Source organism: Pipistrellus kuhlii, unplaced genomic scaffold, assembly GCF_014108245.1.
Source record: "Pipistrellus kuhlii isolate mPipKuh1 unplaced genomic scaffold, mPipKuh1.p scaffold_m20_p_2, whole genome shotgun sequence".
NCBI lineage: Eukaryota > Metazoa > Chordata > Mammalia > Chiroptera > Vespertilionidae > Pipistrellus > Pipistrellus kuhlii.
The window spans coordinates 160,614,781-160,635,337 of record NW_023425515.1 but is presented as its reverse complement, the minus strand read 5'-3'; the positions used below and the strand labels follow the sequence as shown (position 1 = coordinate 160,635,337).

At 55.2% G+C, this 20,557-nt stretch overlaps 1 protein-coding gene across 1 annotated transcript; it reads right to left on the bottom strand.

The window, feature by feature from the left end:
- Positions 1-10,863: 10,863 nt before the first annotated feature.
- On the bottom strand, positions 10,864-12,906 carry FOXD2 (forkhead box D2). Its single transcript, XM_036446810.2, has one exon. It carries the CDS (start codon positions 12,558-12,560, stop codon positions 11,010-11,012), a length of 1,551 nt encoding a protein of 516 aa, XP_036302703.1. The 5' UTR covers positions 12,561-12,906; the 3' UTR covers positions 10,864-11,009.
- Between the last annotated feature and the right edge of the window lie 7,651 nt (positions 12,907-20,557).

The following is a 20,557-nucleotide window of genomic DNA, read 5'->3' as shown; positions in this document are numbered from 1 at the left end:
CAATAAAATATTTTTTTTTTAAACACACACATAAAAACTCCTCCTCTAGAGAATGATGGAGTCCCTAGCTAGAAGGCCTCTGAACAACTGTGTGGAACAAAGTGCCCAACCTCACTACCACCATCACTGATCATTTGGATTATGAGATGGATGAAAAATAATCTTAATTTGTTAAACTACAGGAGAAATGCAGTGCATACCTCTCAACCTAACTTAACTTTGGACTCACTTTTAGCTCTCCTAAATGCCCTTGCTCATAAAAGATGGAATGCCCTGGTTGCCTACACTCAACCTTCTACTGTCAGATTTCTCCCCAACCTTCACGGCCTAGCTCTAATGCCACTTCCTCCAGGAAGTTTCCTGTGCTTCCTACATTAGTAAGCACCAAGAGCTAGCAACATCAGCCTGTGAGTTTCCCCAGGGGTAAGAAGTTGGATAAATTCCCTTGTTGTTCCCTACAATACACCCCACCCCTATGGTGAGCCTAGCGCAGCAGGGCCAGTAAAAGTTTGCTGCATGAGAAGCAGGTGGGTGGTCAGGGAATTAGCTGATTCAGCTCTATCCCAACACAGATTTTAATCTTGTATTATTTATTTACTATTGTATTCTTATTAACCTACTTTTGCCCACCTTTGTATGTGATGAGAAGGGGATAGACTAGTGCTTTCCCACCTTGGGGTCTTAATTTCTTTTTCTGAGATTATTTCTGCCCCCGTCTGGATTTCCAACCAATATTGTCTTCTAGGTCTGTGTAGATTGGGTAGCCAAGGAGACTGGAAGTCACAAAGGCGTTAAAAACAAGATGAATCCTCTCCAGCCCCCGCTGAAAGATACCTCCTGTGGGTCCCAGCTGAGTCAGCCTCTTTGTCACACACCCTTGAAAGCCTCGCCCTCTGCCCAACCCCCCTTCCGCTCCCACCCTGCCCCGCCCCCAACAAGCACTTGGAGCCTCTGCCCTTGGGCCAGGAGAGCCCATCTTTGTGCTGCTCTGGAAACCCTGGACAGCTGCTGCCCCACGGGAAAGTGAGGGTGCTGGGAACCTGGCTCTCTGGCCTCGTCCTTCCGAGGGGGTGTGTCAGCCCTCAATCCTTTTGGAATGGAGACAACGGAGCTTGAGTCAAGACCCCCACTCTCCCTTCAGGTTACCTTGCTAACTGATTTCAGAGTCCCTGGCCCCTACCTGGAATACCGCTGTGTTCCTCCCTGTCTCCTACCACACCTGTTTTATTAAGGGTCAGACTTCTGAAGAACGTTAAAGCCACTTGCCTTTGGCAGTGTGACACACTTTTGGAGCACTTCAAAACACGCGGTTGATTTATTCACTCACATGCCAGGCTTTGCACTAGGTCAGAGTGACGGATGTATTGGATTCAACGCTTGCCCTCAAGGAGCTCCCAGTCTGGTGAGGAGGGTAGATCAGCAAGCAGAAAGTAATAAAAGTAATAAAAGTGCCAGGTGTTGTGGGAGCCCAGGGGAGAGAATCTAACCCCCTTGGAGGTAGGAGTCGGGGGAGGGATGGCTTCCAGCAGTAGGTGACACCTGTGTTGGCGGTGAGCCAGTTAGAAAGGGGGAGAAGGGACAGTCAGATTCGTGAACCATAAAATCATTGGTTCTTAGGCTCATCGAAGGGTTGACTGGACTCCTAAGATTTTTCTTTTAATGAATAACTATTTATGATGTCAGATACCATGGTGGGTGAAAGGATCTCAGACACAGGAAGGCACTCAAAGGCCTGGACCAGGATGTCCAAGCCTCCACAGGATCGGATCCCTTTAGGAATTCTCTCTCCCCACTTTCAGCCACCTTCTACACATCACGCACTCCTTGTCCCAGGGCTGCAGGGCATGCCCAGGCTTCCTTCAAAAGGAAGTCCCAGAATTGTCTTAAAGGGCCAGGTGGGAAAGGGAAGGAGCCACAACCAGGGTAGAAGGAACTCTGCAGTCTGTGCCTGAGCTGGGAACCCTCCACGGGGACTCAATGGCCTCAGCACCTAATCTGTAGAGGTAAGCCTTGAAAGGGAGAGCACAGAGCCAACCGGGCTAGCCCACGCACAGCACCGATCCTCCCCAGCCAATTTAGGGACACGCCTGTTAGCACCGGGTCAGGCCCGCTCAGAACTGGGTCACCCCGTTAGCACAGGGTCATCCCCTTTAGCGCCAGGTTGGCTTACTTTGGGACTAGAGCGTCCTGGGTCGGCCTCTAACAGAGGGTCAGACCCAGCAGGGCGGGGCGGGGTCACCTCTGTTGGCGCCAGTGAGCTCCTGGTACTTTGGGGCCAGCGGCGCCCCCCGGTGGCTGGGTCCTGACAGCGCTCTCCATCCGAATCTGGAGGGTTTCAGGAATCTCGCTCCTCTCACGCTGCTTCTCCGGCAGGAAGCCGCGAGAACTCAGGTCCCCGGCCTCAGCCCTCCGAATTGCTTCTGCTTCCAAATTTCCTTTGCACGCATGTTTGGGGTTCTTTCTGTTCATAGAATGTAATTTGGTGCTTGAGCGTGTCTGAGAGCGAGAATCGCAAATGCAGGTGAAGAGACCCTCATCAGGAAACTCCAGCCCCAGCTGCAGGGGAAGCAAAGCCAGAGCTTGGCCCTTCCCCTCCCGTCCACCCCACTCCCTGGGTCCCTGTCTGTGAACCCACTCTGAGAGCGGCGGTTCGTTCCACAACCCCAGGCTTTGGGTACTCCCCGCTACAATCTCACAAACACTGAAATTCTGTTTGCCTTTGGAGGGTGATACTGGGAAAGAGGCAGAGTGACAGCCTCTTCTCCACGCCGCCGTTTGGGAGCTTTGGAGACTGTTCTCCCCACACCAGGACCATCACCTACACAGACTGGAGTTCCCCAGCTCCTTTTAAGTGCCCTGCGCTCTCACTTCCTGCTAAACCTTCAACCGCTCCTAAAGGCTTCTCAGAAAGGGGAAGATGGGGCTGGGTGAATAGAGACAGGAGTCAAGGGAGCTAGGAAGAGGCTCCTATTCACGTTTCTGGCCAGCCTCCCACTCCCACCCCTCCCCACTCCGCGCCCGAGCTACCCTATCCCAGTGCCCACATAAAGACACAATTTACTTGCAAGCTCTGATCATTATCTGAAACGCTTCCTCTAAGTCAAGCCAGTGCCCAACCTTCTTCGTGGCCTGGGTCTGGAGGAAAAGATTCAGCACCTTCCCCAGCCCAGGAACCCAGAGTATAAGGTGCAGTGGCTCACCCACAGTCCTCCCAACTGCTCCAGCACCTCAACCACATAAGGGCACCCTATTTCATGCCTGATTTATCCAGATAATTGTCTGCTCTTTCACACCTTTATGACTTTCCTCACGTCCTGCCACTGGAAAGGAAGGATGATTCAGAAACATCCATAGCCAGACAACCCTGGAGTACAAAGAGAGATGCTAGGTTTTAATCTTCCTCAAAATATCTAGTCAAATGCTTTAATGATCCATGCTGGCACATAGAGGCTGCAGGCTCCAACTTTCCATCTGCATCCTCCTGAGCAACTTTGGGCAAACCCCACCCTCACTCCTCCTCCAGACATGTTTTCCCATCCATTCAATGTGAGCTGGGAACCACACAAAGCGTTAGTGATACAAACAGCACCGCCCTCTCGCTGCAGAATAGTTCAGGATGAAGGAGAGGCTCCGGAGCCCTCTGGGACCACTGGCCACGTCTCATGCAATCTGGAAGAGAGGGTGCTTGCAGCACCTGTCGGGAAAGCAGGTCAGAGTCCAGATAATGGAGCCTCTGGGTCACTCTGGCACAATCTGGATCCATCCTGAACCCAAGGCAGCCTAAAGGGGCTGGACACCTGCAGGAAAGGGAGGAAACGGGCTGTGGAAGAGGCCACCTGCTCCACTGCTGGCCACGTCTCTGTGCCCTCAGTGCCTTCACTCACTGGGTGCTCGAGTTCCCGAGTTCCCTGCAGTGGGGAGGAAGTAGGGGGAAGGTGGGCAGGTCCCAGTGTTTCCTAGAAGAATATTGAGAGAGGCTCAGGAACTGGGCCTCCTCCTGCCACCCCTGCTGAGACCCATTTGTAGTGCTTTAACCGCAGTCCTCCAGACCCACAGCCCTTTAGCCTCTGCCCCAGCCAACTCAACAAGCAGGGACTACATTCTGGGATTCACACTGGTACAGCCATAAACATACACAGTAGCATGCACAGTCACTCCCAAATACTCACTCCCAAGCACAGTCACCCATGCACACGGACACACACTGCTCCCCTCTGACCCACAAACAGATACACAGTTGCAGACCCTCAAGTACCCCAAAAGCCCACACACCTGTGAACTGTGATACCTGGAACCATCATCATAAAGTGGAAATCTACCATCATTCACCCTTAAAACACCACTTTTTTTCCCCCCTCAACTATTGCGGTAATCAGTTGTTTTGCCTTTGCTATGGCTCTCAACTTCCAGAGTTAGACCCCTTGTAATGATGCTAGGCAGATGTTCGCTGCTTGTACCTCCAGTACAAATGCCTAGCACACAGTAGGTGCTCCATCAATATCTGTGGGTAGAAGGAAGGAGTCAGAGAGGGAAGAGCTCTCCAGGACTAGAGGCAAATTAACTATCTGTGTGGTTTGATTCTTACTAAGAAATTCTCAGACGGGAAAGGGAAAACTGTTCTGGCCTCACACTCTTCAGATGATCAGTAGAGAAACCAAAGTGCGAGGTGCCGTTCCGAGGCCAGAGTTACTCCCTGGAGCCATCAGAACTCCAGAAGTGGCCTCGAAATCCATTGGCGGCCCTCGCATTGCCTTACCAACCACCCATGGGTTTGCAAAAGGACACTCCAAACCGTCCTCCATCCTCCAGCCTGTCTGGCCTCCACAAAGCCTGCTGGTGGGGAGAAGGGGTAGGAGGGCGGATAGGGATCAGGGTACAAAACCGACCCACCAGTGCTTGGAGCCTGAGATCCAATTCCATGTACAGAGGGTCCAGGTCCTTGGATCCACTCCTCCGCTCTGTAACCGACCCCCTGTGAGATCTTCAAGACCCTCTTAACTGCTGCCTTCCGGGTCTGAGACTAATTTAAACGATAACCTCACCCGCTGCCCTTTGACCGGGGTGACGTGACAAGCGGGAATAGCTCAAAAAGATGGGGCATTTGTATGGAACTCGCCACTGAGCCTTGAACCCATAGGGCCCTGGAGAAGGGCAGCGCGCAAAGCTTTAGTAGGTCAGGGCTGAAGGGGTGGAGGGGAGGTGGACTCCCCTAACCCAGCGGGGACCGATCCTTCTGCATCTGATGGGATGGGACACTTAATAAGGAGCCCATAGGCACCCACACCTGCTGGTAAGCAGCCCGCGAATTGATATGGACAATAAGCCCCACTCCTGTACTCGCCCTCACACACACACACACACACACACACACACACACACTGGCAGTGTCAACACAAATCGTTTGAAAAACACTTTTCAGGGTCTCCGTGATATTTACAGATCAAAGAGACGAATTTAAATGTTTGCCACCCCCTCCCAATAATTCGTTCTTTTCCGTCATAAGATCCGTGCGATCGCAATTCCAAATATACTTCAAACTGCACGTAGACAGACAGAAATGCCCTAAGGTGAGACCAGCCTGAGGCGACTTTCCATGTTAGGGGAAACGAAGGCCCTGGCCCTCATCACCAAACGCGCGGGACCCCTGGAGCGGCAGCTGCGCGCACCTAGCCTGCCATCGGCTGGTGCCGGTCTGCGCGCATCGGTCCCGAGCTGCGCGCGTCCTGGGAGCTGGCTGCGGAAAGGCCGAAAGCGGGAGAGGAGGTCAGGCCCTAGAGCCTGTCGACCTCCAGGAAGACGAAATTACTGCGAGGAGGCTGGCGTGGAGACCCCGGCTGCACCGAGAGAGGTAAAGGTGCGGGCAGCGAGCGGCTTCCACGGAGTCCGCGTGGAGCGAAAATTGAGCGCTCCGCAGAGACCCCGACTCAGCGCTGGGAGCTGGGACTCGGGGAGCGTCGGAAACAGCGCCCGGTCCAGCCCAGGGGCACAGGCTCCAGAGAGGTGCCTTCCTTCCGCAGCTGCCGGGAGCCTCGAAGCCTCCGACCTCTGCCGAGGCCGCAGCCTCCCGCCGCCAGGCCCGCTCCGCTGCGAAAGGAGGCGGCGCCCGCTCCGCCCCGCGCCGCGCCCACTCACTGGCGGAAAATATCTTTCTCCAAACCGGAGCTGGGAACCTCTGTCCCCCTTACAGTTTTCTATGTTGATACGGGTCTAGGCCGGCCTTAGAGAACAAAATAATTCCTCTCCAAAACTCCAATGAACATTTGTGTTGCTCTCAGATGCCCCGATATACAAAAAGCTTAGGAGGCTTAATTATCCTGGGCTCCCTCTGCCCACCGTTTCCCTAGAAATCTCAGAGCGCCAGCCGCCAAGACAAAGGTGAGCTGGGTCTCATCTTTTTGGATGGTCCTCCTGACCTAGACGCATCTCCAGGTCCCAGCCAATGCAACCTTTTGAACCACGCATCCGAGCTAATTTGGGCGCAAACCCAAACTCTCCTCGCTTCTCTTGGGCCGGATGCAAGAGAAATTCCGAGCCCGGTCCCGTAAAAACCCTCTGCGAGCTGCCTCCTCCCATCGCCGCCTCCTAAGCTCAAAATCCTATGAGGCACGCTCCACACTCGACATCTTTTGCTCCCTTTCTTCTGCAAGGTCCCTCCGTTTAAACAGCGTCAGCGCCTTTATTCGCCTAACCCGACGCGGAGGAAAACCCGACTGATCGGTCATTGTCTGGTCCGCGGCCGCTCCTACCCCCGCCGCAATCAGTGTCACAAAACACCCCTTTCAACAGATTCCAAACCCTCTTCACCCGGGGCTCACCGAGCCTTCAACTTCATTAAGCGCGCGCTGTGGCGATGCTGGAGGAGGCGAAGTTTAAATAAACCCCGAGAGAAGGAGGAGGAGGAGGAGGGGCGGGCCTGGGGAGGGTTGCTCGCTGAAGGGGAGAGAGTGAAGTGTTTTTGAAAAGGGGAAGAAAGTCATCAGGGGAAAAGCGCTTTGTAACCAGGAAGACGCGCCCGCTGCGGCGAGAACAAATTGGATACGGAGGGGAAGTGTCCGCCCCCACCCGGGCTCCCGCTCCTGGGTGGTCCGGGGTGCCCCAGGAGAAAGAAAGATGGGGGAAGAATCAGCAGTGAAAAGAATTCACCGCTTTAATTGGGCTGCAAGACAGAAGTGGGGAGAAGAGGCTCACCGGTGTGCCTTGATCACCCCCCCCCCCCAACCAAATATCCTTCACTAAAATAAAATAGAACAACCGCCCTTAGCCAGAACTGAAGGAATATCAAAGTTTGAGAATCAAGGCTGTTCTCGGCAATAGAAAGTAAATCTTCAGGACGGGGGAAATTCTGCCCGGAAAGACCCCCTCCCCTTCCTTCTGGCCTGGGGCCTCCCAGGCGCAGGATGAAAAGGAATGAAATTGAACGAAATTGAACGAAATGAAGTGAAATTGACCAACGAAATTCGCCAATTTTCTTCCCCTTTAAACTGACCGCTCAGCAGCACTCTGAGAACCCCCCAAGCAGATTTCTTAGCATTTTTTTTCCTCACCTCGAGAGTTGAAGGTGTTGCCTGGGTATTTTATTGTTGTCACAGATTGTTGGGGTCTGTGGGGCCAGAGGCTCAGCTGTCTCCACCCAAACGGTGGGAGGAAAGCTATAGGAGCCGCTGGAGGTGGGATGGCCTATTTCTCCTCCAGGAAGACTGGCCTTCACTGAACACCCAACCTGTGCACCCACAGGCTGGGAGGGAGCCACTTACCAGCCAGTCTGGCCTGGAGGGGGTGGCAAGCCTGAGGACTCTACCAGACAAAGCTGTGATGCCTCATTCTTCTCCTTGCTTCTGCTCACAGTCCAGGTCCCTGGTGGGTCCTTGCCATCTTTTAATTAACAAGTTTCTGGCCCACACAACCCAAAGCTGTCCCAAATTCAAAACACCCTCCTCTCCTGCTTCCAGGCCACGGGTGGCTCACCAATCTTTTTCTGATGCTTTTCAAGGCCAGATGGACACAGGTGTCTTCTTTCTGGAACCCAGTACTCAGCCTGTATTTGGCCTTGTGGGAAACTCAGGGTCTGAGGTCCCAAGCTCCACAGAAGCCCCTGAAAGCGTGTGTCTCACTCGTTCCCAATCTTCTTATCGCTACCTTCTCCGGATCTGGACGGACCCTCTGACACCAAGCAATGCACTCAGATAAATCGTCACACACTTTCACAAAGACAAATTGAGGAAACTGGAAGGATTTGCTGCTTCTTTTGGAATAGAACTTGTAGAAGCATCTCATCTATCCATCATCATTTATGAATTCTGGCTGACTTAATTTTCTCTCTTCTAGAGAGGAAAGACCAATGGATAAAACTTTTACTAGAAGCTCCAAACTAATATCTGGAAGTGATGGGATTGTGTAAGCCACAAAGTGTTTTATTGTGGGCAAACACACGGTCGTGTTTAACCTTCCTTAAGTGAAAAGAAATGAAATCAAACTCAGCTATGGAAATCAACCAAGCAGCCAGCCCGGGGTATCCAGGTATCAATAGTCAGTCCCTTTTGATACTATTGAGTTCAACCTTACTTCTCTTGGACTGCTTGATAAAATCAGGGGGAGATGGCACATGGCATGCATTCATTTTCCCTCCACTTATGTCTCTCAACAAGATGGAAGAGAGGGCACCTCAGCTCTAGCAAAAGGGCTGCCTTTACCTGATGTACCTGGGACCTTGTCTCTCCTCCACTGGGCTGAGAGATTTAGCAGTCCCAACCACTCTCCCTCAGCCCTGTGCGGTCTTCTCACCCTGACCCTCTCCTATAGGGCACTGCCCTCTTTCTCCTCCTTTTTTCCTGCTATTATCAATGCCCATGAATCTGGTTAAAAAGACCTGTGTAGCTTCCCCCTGCCCGCCCCTCTCAAGTTCTCTCTGTCTTCTTCCTTCTCTATCACTTGTCTGCAAATCCTCTCCCTCTGCAAGTGTCTATTTTCTGTGAAGGCTGAGCTTCCTCTTTTGCACCTCCATATCACTCCTTCTCCCCTACAACCTTAGTTGAATATAAGAGAAAGACCTACAAAAGCATCTCTTCTAACCCACATGCTTTGCCAGTCTGACCACAGGGAGGCTCGGGTGGCTTATGGAAGACACTAGCCAACACAATGGCTTTGCACTCAAGCAATAGGTTCCAGCTATAATCATGGATCAAGTATTCCCTAACAGAATATGACCACACTGACTCTCTACCACATAGCACACCTCTAATCCCCTCGGACTAGGAAAGAGAAGAGTCTCATAGTCCCCAGTTCAAGCCACTCACTCTATTACGTGGTTGGATCAAGGAAGGCTCTACAGAAACCTCTCTCCTTTTAGGGACATAGAAATAGACGGCGACAGAAGGTCACAGACCCACGTTCATGGTCACACATATAAATTAAAACACAGATATCCTGAAGTACAACTCATCCCCCCTAAAAAGGACAACAAAACACAGATATTGACAACCCAAACAAACACATCACAAGCTGCATAAAAGCCCCCACACATAGAAGCACGCAGAAAATGCACAAGAGACACAGCCACTTGAACTGTACTCAATAAGCATAGTGTCCACAGCGCTGGGCACCCAGATCTGCCCACACTAAAGTCTGAACTCAAAGAAGATGAGACTCCCAGGTGCATTTGAAATAACACCTCTCTGCAGAAACCTTCCTGGACCAGAGTGAAAATGAAAGCACTGGAGGGGTCACAGGGTTCCCAGAGTCTTGGCGCCTGAACAGCAAAGGCCAAGGCCATAGTTTCCCCCACACCCAATAGCCCAAGCCCTCTTCTGCCTGCCTGGGATGCCCAGGACCCTTCCTCAGTCCACCTCTGCCCTCGCCCCGAAAGCTGGGGGAAGGTGTTCTGGGAGAGCCCTGACTACCTAAAAAGGGGAGTGCAGGCAAGCAGACTGAGCTTGTGACTGCTGGAGTTCACATACATTTATTCAATTGACACCAATGGGGAGAAAGGGGAGACAGATTTTTTCTTTTCTTCCACACAAACCGTCAGAGGATTTCACAGTCTCCCCACAGTGGAGAAGTCTAAATCAATGCACACCCAGTGGACAGAGAACGCAGATAGCAGCCGGCTGTACAGATATTTACACATAATTACAGGACCCCCTGCCACAGGATGTGCCCTCACCCACCCCACTCCCACTTCTCCAGTCCCTGACCCAGACCCTCCTCTCCCACCCTAAACTCATTGCCTTTAGCTATAATAAATATCCCAGGGCCTGGGACAGAGTAGATCGCTGACAGGGCGGCTAGCCCTGGTTGGCGGGACCCAACCAGCTATGGGAAAGGGGAAATGTTCCTTCCAAGGCATCCCAACACAAAAGGGGAAGGATGCTCCCCAGCGGAGTGGGATCCAGGGTTTCCAGAGGGATTTCGGAGACACCTCGCTTCAGCTCTCTGCTCAGCTTCACCTGTGTAGACGCGCAGCCTTAGGCTTCCGCGATAACGAACTTCCTTGGAGAATAGCAAGGGTGGGGAAGTTGAATTTTTCTTTTAAGTACGAAGCAGATAATAGGTGTCTTTAAATTATAATATTGGACAAGCAAGATCTCAAAGTCGGGGGAGGAGCGAAGGAGATACAGAGAGGAAGACCTCTCTGCGCAGTTGGTGGTTTCTGGCGGGATCCGCAGGGCCTGGGAAGGCACCGGGAAAGCATTCTTCCGAGGCTGCCAGAGGCGCAGAGGCTGGGAAAAGCGAAGGCTCCCCCCATTCCCCTCTCGCTGCCCAAACTGGAATGGAATCAAAGCTTGGTTGGACCTTGTCTCAGAGACCCGGGCTCTCCCTGAGCGACGGAGCCCGCTTGGTCCCAAGGATGGATCACGGATCTTCAGAACGCGGAGCCAAGTGGCGCGAGCGATCCGGCCCAAGGTCTGGAGAGACTCTTCGCCAATAGACTCCCTGAGTTCCGCTGGGACCGACCGGGGGAGCCGCCGGGAGAGGCTGAGGGCGGGCACCAGGGGCCCTGAGCCCCGACGCGGTCAGAAGTGGCAGCCACTGAGGCCGGCCACTTTGCCGGCAAACGGGGGCCCTGAGGACAGGAGGGCTTCCCCAGGGTGCGAGAGGCGGATGTGGCCGGCCACAGGAGCCAAGGAAGGGGCAGTCAGCATGGCCAAGACTTGGGCTTGACCTCCTGGACCCGCCGCCGCAGCGAACGGCGATCCCGGCGAGCCCTCGCCTCCGCCCGGGGGTGCAGTCCCGCCGCCGCCGCCGCCGCCACCGTGGCCCATGATGTGGTCTATGGAGAAGGAAGGCCTCTGCCCGGCCCCGGCGGTGCCCCCGCCGCCCGCACCGCCGCCCGTGTCCGTCTTGAGGCCTTGGCGCAGGAGCGCGGTGGACAGGCCGGCGGTCGCGGTGCCGGCTGCAGGGGGGCTCAAGGACGCGGGGTAGAAGGCTTTGGCGCAGCCCAGCTCTGCGCCCAGGAAGGCGGGAAGGCCAGCGGGTCCCGAGCCCGGGCCCGACCCCGTGCCTGGCGCCGGGGCCTGAGCGGAGGGCGCTCCCGCGAACACCGAGGCCGTCGGAGGTCCGGGCGGAGGCGCAGCGGCACGGCCGGGGGGCACCGACAGCTGGCAGGGAGCAGTGGCGGCGGCGGCGGCGGCAGCGGCGAAAGCGAAGGCGTGCGGGTGTGGGTGCGGGTGCGGGTGCGGGGCCGGGCCGGGAGGGGGGGCGCCGTAGGCGGGGAGCGCCAACCCGTAGCCGTAGCCGTAGGCGCCGTAGGCGGCGAAGCCAGGCAGGAAGGCGCCGGGGTCCCCCGCCGCCGCGGCCCCGCCACGCAGCAGCAGCTCTGGGTGCGGGTGCGAGTGTGGGTGTGGCGGCGGCGGCAGGGGCTGCCGCTTGAAGCGCTTGCGGCGCCGCAGGAAGCTGCCGTTGTCGAACATGTCTGCCGACTCCGGGTCCAGCGTCCAGTAGTTGCCCTTGCCCGGGTTGCCCGGCTCGCGGGGGATCTTGACGAAGCAGTCGTTGAGCGAGAGGTTGTGGCGGATGCTGTTCTGCCAGGCGGGGAACTTCTCCCGGTAGTAGGGGAAGCGCCCGCTGATGAACTCGCAGATCTCGCTCAGCGTCAGGCGCTTCTTGGGGCTCTGCAGGATGGCCATGGTGATGAGCGCGATGTATGAGTAGGGCGGCTTCACCAGCGGGCTCCGCGTCGCCGCGCCCCCCGACGGCGGCCCCGGCCCGGGCCCCGCCGCGCCTCGGGCCGCCGCCGCCGCCGCCGCCGCGCCCGGCCCGGGGCTCCCCGCTGCGGCCGCAGCCCCCCGGGGCGCTAGAGCGCGGGGCTCGCCGTCCGAGCAGCCGCCCGACTCCTCTTCCTCCGCGGCGTCCGCCTCGGCTTCCTCCGAGGGCGGCTCGGGGCCGTTCGGGAGCGCGTCCCGGGGGACCCGGGGCCCGGAGCGAGCGAGGAGCTCCCCCCCACCGCCGCTGCTGCCACCGCCGCCGCCGCCGCCCACCACGTCTATGTCTGCGTCCGCCTCGGACAGCGCGGCCGGAGAGTTCTCGGAGGACATGATCTCGCAGCAGCAGCTGCCCAGGGTCATGGTGCCGCCGCCGCCACCGCCGTTCTCCGGCTTCGCTCCGGCCGCGGGTCCGGCTCCGCGGCGCTGCCTCTGGGGCGAGTATGTTTTGCGCGCGGGCGGGGAGGGGGCGGGGGACTGAGGAGGACAGGGAGGGGTGTCCCCCAGCTCCGCAGCGCCCCCTCGTGGCCTAACTCGGCGGCTCTCCCCTCTTGGCGAGCACCAGACTGGCGGCCCTCTCCGCTGCCCCGGGAGCCCGGAGCGGGGCCTGCACCCGGAAGGAGCTAAGAGGGTCCTTCCACCCTAACCAGTCTCGGCCCCCGGTCCACCAGTGCTTGGGGGCTGGAGGGCTGGGGAATCCGACCCTCCCGCCCAGAGGCTGCCCAAGGCGGAAGAGCGCGCGCCGGAGGCGGAGCTCCCCAAGCGGGTGGGGCGGGGCGGGCGGGGGCGGGCAGAGTGGCTCTGCGGAGGGGCCCGGCGGGAACCCACAGCCGCAGCCACGGCCGGAGCCCCGCTCGGGCGGGAGGCGGGGTCCTCCTGTTCTCCCCGAAGACCCCGCCAGTCGTCCGTTTCCTGGAGCCGCTGCTGCCTTCAGTGCGCGCAGTCCTTGGATACTGAGGTTCACGTGGGCGCCAGCCAGAGCCAGAAAAAGTAGCGACGGACTCCACCCATCACCTCTCTCCCCGAGGCAGAGCCAGGGCCACCGAGGCCGAAGTTCGGCTGGAGCGCGATCGGGGCCCGGAGACGCCGGGATGATCGCCGTGGGAGCGGGGGCCACCGGAGCCCAGTGGCTTCCGGCCCCAGGGAAGACGCACCGGAGCGATCGCGAGGAGCAAACTTGGAGCTCTCAGCCTCGGGCCTCGGAGAGGTGAGAGATTCCGACTGCTCAGGCTCTTTCTTCCGCAAAACCCCGCCACCTTCCGCTCGCCCGCGCCGCCCGCGCCGCTGGACTCCGAAGGAGGGACGGTGCCCGGCGACCCAGGTAGTGCGCCGCCTGCCCGTCACTCCCCTGCCAACCTACCCCCGCGCTTCTGTGCGGCGCCTTGGTCCGGGGAGCGTGGTCTGCGCCTTAACTCTGAGTTTGCCTGTACTTCTTCTGTCTCAGTATCGGTTGTGATTCTGTCTTTCTCGCCTTCCGTGAACCCTTGTCTCCGTCTTCTGCAGAAACCCTGCATTTGCCTGGATATCTGTTTGTGTGTCTGGGAATCCCTTGCTCAGTTTTCCTCTCTCTCTCCCCCAACCCCAACTCCAGTCACTCTGAAGGGCTGCCCCCCCCCCCAACTTTCTAGCTGGACTTGTAGGTTCTACAGACATGTAGCAGGACTCCCACCGGAGACCTTCTTCAATGAACCCTGACCGCAGCCCAGCCTGTGCCAGTGTTGCCTTCTTCTCTCAGAGTCCTGTACCCTTTTTCTCGAAAGCCGTATTCCTTTCCATTTCACTAGGCCTGTCTCTTCCCGCGTGGTCTCCCACCAGGACCCCAGCAACGTAGCACCCGCTCAGACCGGGCCCATCTCAACCTCTGAGGGGTAAAAGGGGAGTTGGGCCCTGGAGGTAGGCAAGAATAAGCTTACTGGCCGGCTGCTTGTCCCGACAGCGCCGCGCAGTGGTCAAAGCTCTGACACTCGCGGCCTGAGACCCAACTGAGTTCCACAGTCTCGTGTCGCCCTGACAGTCAGCAGGTTACTTTCTCTTGCCAGCCTCAGTTTCCTTCTTTGCTTAGTAATGAAAAGCAGGAAGCCTGGAGTCAGGTTTCTGGAGTCCCAGCCCTGTACTTACCAGCTCTGCCACCTTGGATAAGTTTCATAAGTCTTCGTGCCTCTGTTTCTTCCTCTGTAAAAATAAGATTAAAAACATCTCGGTCATGACTAATATGTAAAAGTAGCCGAATCATTCTGGGTTACTTTTGAAGAGGGTAGTGTGAGCACTTTGAAAATTCCTGGGAAGAAAAAAAGGAGTCAAAGGTGGTGTATTCTCCCGCCTGATCTCAAGCCCTGGTGCAGCCCTCTGACTCGGTGGGTTACCACTGCCACCCAGTCACTGTGTAGAGAATTAGGCCCCTTGCAGATAAGCACTGAGAAGAGGGTGGGAGTCAATTTGCAGCCCCTGCAGGCTGTATCTCAACGGAGCCCATGTGAGGGTGGAGGAATTCTCACTTTCATCTAACAGCAGCCTCCAATATATGGAATAATCTAGTGCAGTGGTCGGCAAACTCATTAGTCAACAGAGCCAAACATCAACAGTACAACTACTGAAATTTCTTTTGAGAGCCAAATTTTTTAAAATTTAAACTTCTTCTAATGCCACTTCTTCCAAATAGACTCGTCCAGGCCCTGGTATTTTGTGGAAGAGCCACACTCAAGGGGCCAAAGAGCCGCATGTGGCTCGTGAGTTGCAGTTTGCCGACCACTGATCTAGTGTGAAGCTAACTTTTCAGTCCCACAGGTAGGCCAACAGAGGCCCCAGGAGGGAAGGGACTCCCCTAGGCTCTCCAACAAGACAAACTAGGGTTGGGTGCCACTCTTGTTACAGAATCCTCATGATAGAGTTCTCCATTCTCCCGAGCCAAAGGAGGGTAGAAGGCTGGCTGCTCACATCCTGTGAGAGCAGCTCCTCTCTAGGCCCTCAGACAAAGGGGGTCCACCTAGTATGCTGGGGTGCATAGAGAAGAGGTCCAGGCCTTAAGCCATGGACAGGAAATTGGGCAGGAACTAGTGGCCCTGGAATCAGAATTTCCTAGGTGATAGGGCTTTGTGGGGGAGGGGGAGCCTTTGGAGAAAAATGTCTTTCATGAGTCCAGAACTCACATAACTAGGGTTGCTAGACTTAGCAAATTAATTTTATCTGGCAACCTACACATACCCCAGCATGCTCAGTCTCTCTCACATCACAGAAACTCTATACTGTCTACCACACAACTCCAACCCAGCTCCGTTCTGCTAGTGTCTAAGCCACATGTGTCAAACACAAGGCCCGCGGGCCAAATCCGTCCCGCCAGGCCTTGCAATGTGGCCCGCACCGCGCTGTCATCACTGCACTCCGCTGCGTTTCCATCACAATGACAGTTTATGACTGTTCAGTAAACCATTCGGCCCGCGATTTAGGCTGGATTTTAGATTTTTGCCCCTTCTCTGATTGAGTTCGACACCCCTAGTCTAAGCAAATGGAGAGAAAAGCAAGACTGGCACTCTCCTCATTCATCTCCCCTTCTAAATGTCTTCATTTCTAACATGCCAAATGTAAATAAATAAGTAACTTCTTTCCTTGCCAGAGCTCTCCTGGTTCCCCAGGCTCCAGTCCCCTGCCCAGCTTCAGGAAAGACTGGCTGAGGCATTTGCTTTCCCAGAAATCCTGGTTCTAATGCTACAAGCAGAGCAGCTGCAGCTGCTGGCCCCTGCCTCTGCCTGGCCCTGCTCCTCAGGATGGATGCTGGGACTCAGAATGGGGAAAGGGAACCCATCCTCCTCCCCACCTCTGCAAAGTGGGAGTGGTGCATGATCTTAAGGAATCATCACCCAGGTCCTTCAAACACACACACACACACACACACACACACACACACACACAAAGGCCCAGTAGATCACATGACTTTCCAGGCTTTTGAAGGCTCCCAGTCCCCCAGTTAGGTTGGACCCAGGTGTCTGGCCTCCCAGCCCAGACCTGATCTGTTTACCCAAATGGCTGCTTAGCCCCTGGACAGCAGAGGTAAGGCTTTCTGGGAGCTTCTCAGCCCTTCCAATGGGCCTGTTTGTTTTGAACAATGCACTGGGGGCTGGGAGAAGGGCCACCTGGGTTTGGAGATTCCTTTTCTTTCTGCCCTTCTCCCCGGGCTCCAGCCCTTCCTGCTGTGTGAGCCCTGTGTAAGCCTGTCACTCCCACCTGGAAAACTTGGGTGCTTTTCCAGAAGGTTGGGTTCCAGCACTCATGCCTGCAGCTTCAGAGAAGCAGGGGTGACAGGGCTTGTGCACAGCCTCTTTCTTCCTCTGCTTCACTATTTGGCCACTTCTCGTGAGCAGCCCAGAAAGGACTGGGAGGAAGCATTTGCTGGAGGCGGGGAAGGGGGGGTCCTTTTGGCAGTGTTCTACTGTAAAATGTTCTAAAACTTGGAGCCGTTGTTGTGTGTTTGTTGAGATGTGTTGCTATCAGTGGCATCTCTCCCCATATGGCTTCTTCCTCCCCTCCTTGTGGTCCATGTAGACATGCTCTTAGAGCTGGGGGGCAGGGGGACGGGAGTCTTCCCTGATTATGAGAACATAATTAAGTCAATCGTGAGTCTGGCGAAAAGTGGCGCTGAGCGACCTAGAGGAGACCTGGTGGCTGCATTGCCCTCAGTCTTTCCTGGGTTGAGTTCCGTGAGTGCGAAAATCCACCCCTTAGTGTGACCTGGCTGCAAACCGAGGCCTTAGCTGGACAAGGGGACAGACACGACATCTGCACACTTCTCTCATTTTTTTCACAAACCTGGCCAGCCTGGGGCAAGTGGCGAGACTGGCCGAAGGCACCCTCTTCCGGTCCTTCCACCCCGCTGCAGCTCTGGAACGAGATGGCAACTGGGCGAAATTGGTACATCTTTTGACCCCAGATCTCCGCCTGCTCCGAAGTGATGGTGCCCCCTTTTCTTCCCCCCCCCCCCCTCCCTTCGCTCTGGCTAGGAGGCAGGAGACTCCAGATCTGCAGGGCGAGCCTTAGGCGGCGGGGCTCAGATCGGGGTTCTAGGAGAGGCCTGGCCCTCCGCAAGCACAGCACTAACGGGGCCTCCATCGTATGCTCCTTCACCGCTGAAGCCCACCTGCCCACCCCAAGGCGCCGGCTCCCCCACACCTGTGTATCCTCCACATCTACAATAGAAGGAAAAGTCTCCTTCCGTTATGCCTGACCTCAGTCCCCTCCCAGCCCCACCTACCCTGGGAAGACCAGGGTGAGCAGCGGGACCTATTGACTTCGTTCTTGGGAAGAGGGTTGCGCATTCAGGAGACGGTGAGAACAGCAGGGCTCCCAAACCGCTCAACCTGAAGGCGGGATCCGCAGCGACCAGGGTAGGGCAGGTTCCACCTGCTGTGAGACCTGCACGGGAGTGGGGGACGCTCCCAGGTGTGTGGGAGCTAGTGCCCCTATGTCAGAGTGTGTGCTGGGTCAGAGGGATCAGAGGGAATGTGTTTCTGTCCGCGTGTGAGTTGTTTGTTGCGGTTGGAGTGCCCCTCCGTGCAACAGTGGCTCTGGGTGCCCCACTGCTTCCCAGAGCAACCAGCGCCTGTCCTGAGTCCTCCCTCCGGAACGCGCGATCTGTGCGGGGGGACTGCCCTGGAGGGATCGCCTTTAACCCCAGGGCTTGAAGCGGCGGCGTGACCTGGTGCGGGGACTCAAACCCACTCCGAGCCGAGCCCGCAGGGAGACTCTGGCAGGGAAGGACACGTGAGAGGGTGTGAGCTTGGTTAGGTGTCTGGTGCAAGATATTTGCTTCCCAGATATCTTAGGATACGATGCGTACAGAGACTAGCACGCTGTGGACAGCCAGGCCGACTGCAGCGGCGGCCTTCTTCCCACCAATTACATGCTGCCTGCTGGAGCAGCAAACCTCGGGAACCCTTCGCCACTCCGGAGCCCTGAATTGGGGCCGGGCAGGAGAGAGAAGGATTCAGAGCTCTCCGAACTTGGGCCTTTATTTCACACGCGCACACGCCCACTTAGCCTTTCCGATTCCGAAGCAGGAATGGAGCCCGAAAAGCTCCTCTGGCCAGGTGCCCGGTACCTCGGGAGCGGACCCACTGGCAGAGCCAGGAACCGGCCGGAGCCCTGGCCTGGCAGATGCTGATTGTGGATTCCTGGGCAACAGCGCCCTCTGGAGGAGCCGCGCATCCACGCAGTCAGAAACTGAACGCCCGAGATCTCTCCCCTTCCCCATCTCACCCCTTCAGCACAGTCATTCAGGAACTCATAACCTCCGTCCAGACCGTGTGTGTGTGTGTGTGTGTGTGTGTGTGTGTGTGTGTGTGTGTGTGTGTGTGTGCGCGCGCGCGCGCGCGCAGGCTGTGCAGGCTTACTTCCTTTCCCAATCTGTACCTGTACCTCAGAACCCTGCTCAAATCCCGCCTCTTCCAGAAGGAAGCCTTCTCCAGAGCCCAGCTATCTTTTCCCTTTCCTGCTCTAAGCCTGAACCCTCCATTCCAGCACTGCACAGCAGATCTGCTTCCAGCCTCGCCTTTCTCCAAAAAGACTGTTAATTCATCCATTCCACTCACCCTTTACATGGGCTTGCTGCTGTTCTCCTCTCCCTCCCAGTAAAAATAAGACTGAAGTTTATGTCCACTCCACTCATACCTGATTTGCTCTTTCTCTCCTCTTCACCTTTGCGCTCTGCTCACTCCTAATTCTTTGTCCATTTAAAATGTCAAGCTTTATGCACAGCTTTCCCCCAACAGCACCCCACACTTAACTCACTCTGTTGTCATAATTTGTTTTCCAGTCTGTCTCCCTCTATCCACTGTAAGCTTCTTGAAAACAGACATAATATTGTTTCCATCTTCATCTTTCCTCCTCCACAAAATTGGGATAAGAATTGTACCTACCACATTGAGTTGTGAGGATTAAATGAGATAATGCATATAAAACACTTAGCCCAGCACCTGGTACTTTGAAAGAGCTCAATTGATATTTCTTGTCATCATCATTATTAATCACTCTACCGTCTGCAGGGGTAAAACCTAACACATAGTAGATACTCAATTAATGTTACATATGTGACTCAGTGTTACCTATGTGACTAGTTATTAGATAATGTTAGATATATGAAGGAATGGGAAACATATCTCTTCCTCAGGTCTGAGACTCACCAGAAAGCTAGCTTACGTCACCAATAGAAATATGTGCTCTGAGAACAGGCATTGCTTCTGTTCTGAAGGGAGGGAATCCTATCTCCCTATCAGAGAGTTTTTCCGTGGTCCCCGATTCCAGCAATCATTGAATATCTCTCTTGTGTCTACGGCCATACCACCCTGAACGCGCCCGATCTCGTCTGAATATCTCTCTTGTGCTTTCTGCCTCAGTTTCCTTCTTCAAAATGACAAACTTCCAGTTATAAACTAAGTCATGGGGATGTAATGTACAACAAAGGGAATAAGCATCGATATCATTTGTAATAACTATACAGTGACTGATGGTTATTAGACTTCTTGTGATCACTCTATAAAATATATAAATGTTGAATCACTATATTGCACACCTGAAACTAATATAATACTATATTTCAATTATAATTTAAAAATAAAATAAAATTTTTTTAAATAAAATGGTTGTGACTAATTATACCAGCCAAACCCTGCCTTCCTGTGCAACCTCTGACAACCACTACCCTTCCAGAGTCCTCAGTTTCCATATCCAATCTGTGAGAAGTATATCCCTTGTTCTGGACAGTCTGGCTCCCGAATCAGGGCTCTTAACTACTGTGCCCTACTCACAATTCCAAGTGGGAGCAATTGTCATTCACAGCAATGACAATAATCATGCTTCTGCACCGCCTTGCCCTGTCCAGGCTCCTGGTCATCCTAGCCTGGGTCAGCCCCAAAGGGCGCCATCTGCTACATAAACTGACATCACAGGTGCAGGCCAATGCAGAGCTTCCCAGGCTTCGGAGGATCTTGTTTACATCCATGGAGTTTGGCTCCCCCTTAGTCATGTGCGTGCCTCTCACAGGGGGCTCTGCTTGATGGGCCCTCCTCCCTTACTACCACAAAGCTGGAGCCACTCCGATCTGGGGGGTTAGAGACAATGAAATGGGAAATCTGAGGCCAGAGAGGAGCAAATCTTAGAAAATGATCCTAGGATCAGAAGAAGGAAGTCACAATTGGGGTCCATATGGGAAGAGTAAAAAGGGGGAGATGGTGGCATCTGAGAGGAGGCCTGGAGGCCTGACGGTGGAGATCCAAAGATCTAGCTCCTTACACCTGCCACTGGCGCCCAGTCCTTGGAAGTAGAAGGGAAAAGGAGCCGTCACCCTGGACAGGGCACAGACCCACTTAGGATGG

Bases quoted from the DNA above. Each gene is read 5' to 3' on its own strand.
- FOXD2 (XM_036446810.2), bottom strand. From the start codon at position 12,560: ATGACCCTGGGCAGCTGCTGCTGCGAGATCATGTCCTCCGAGAACTCT.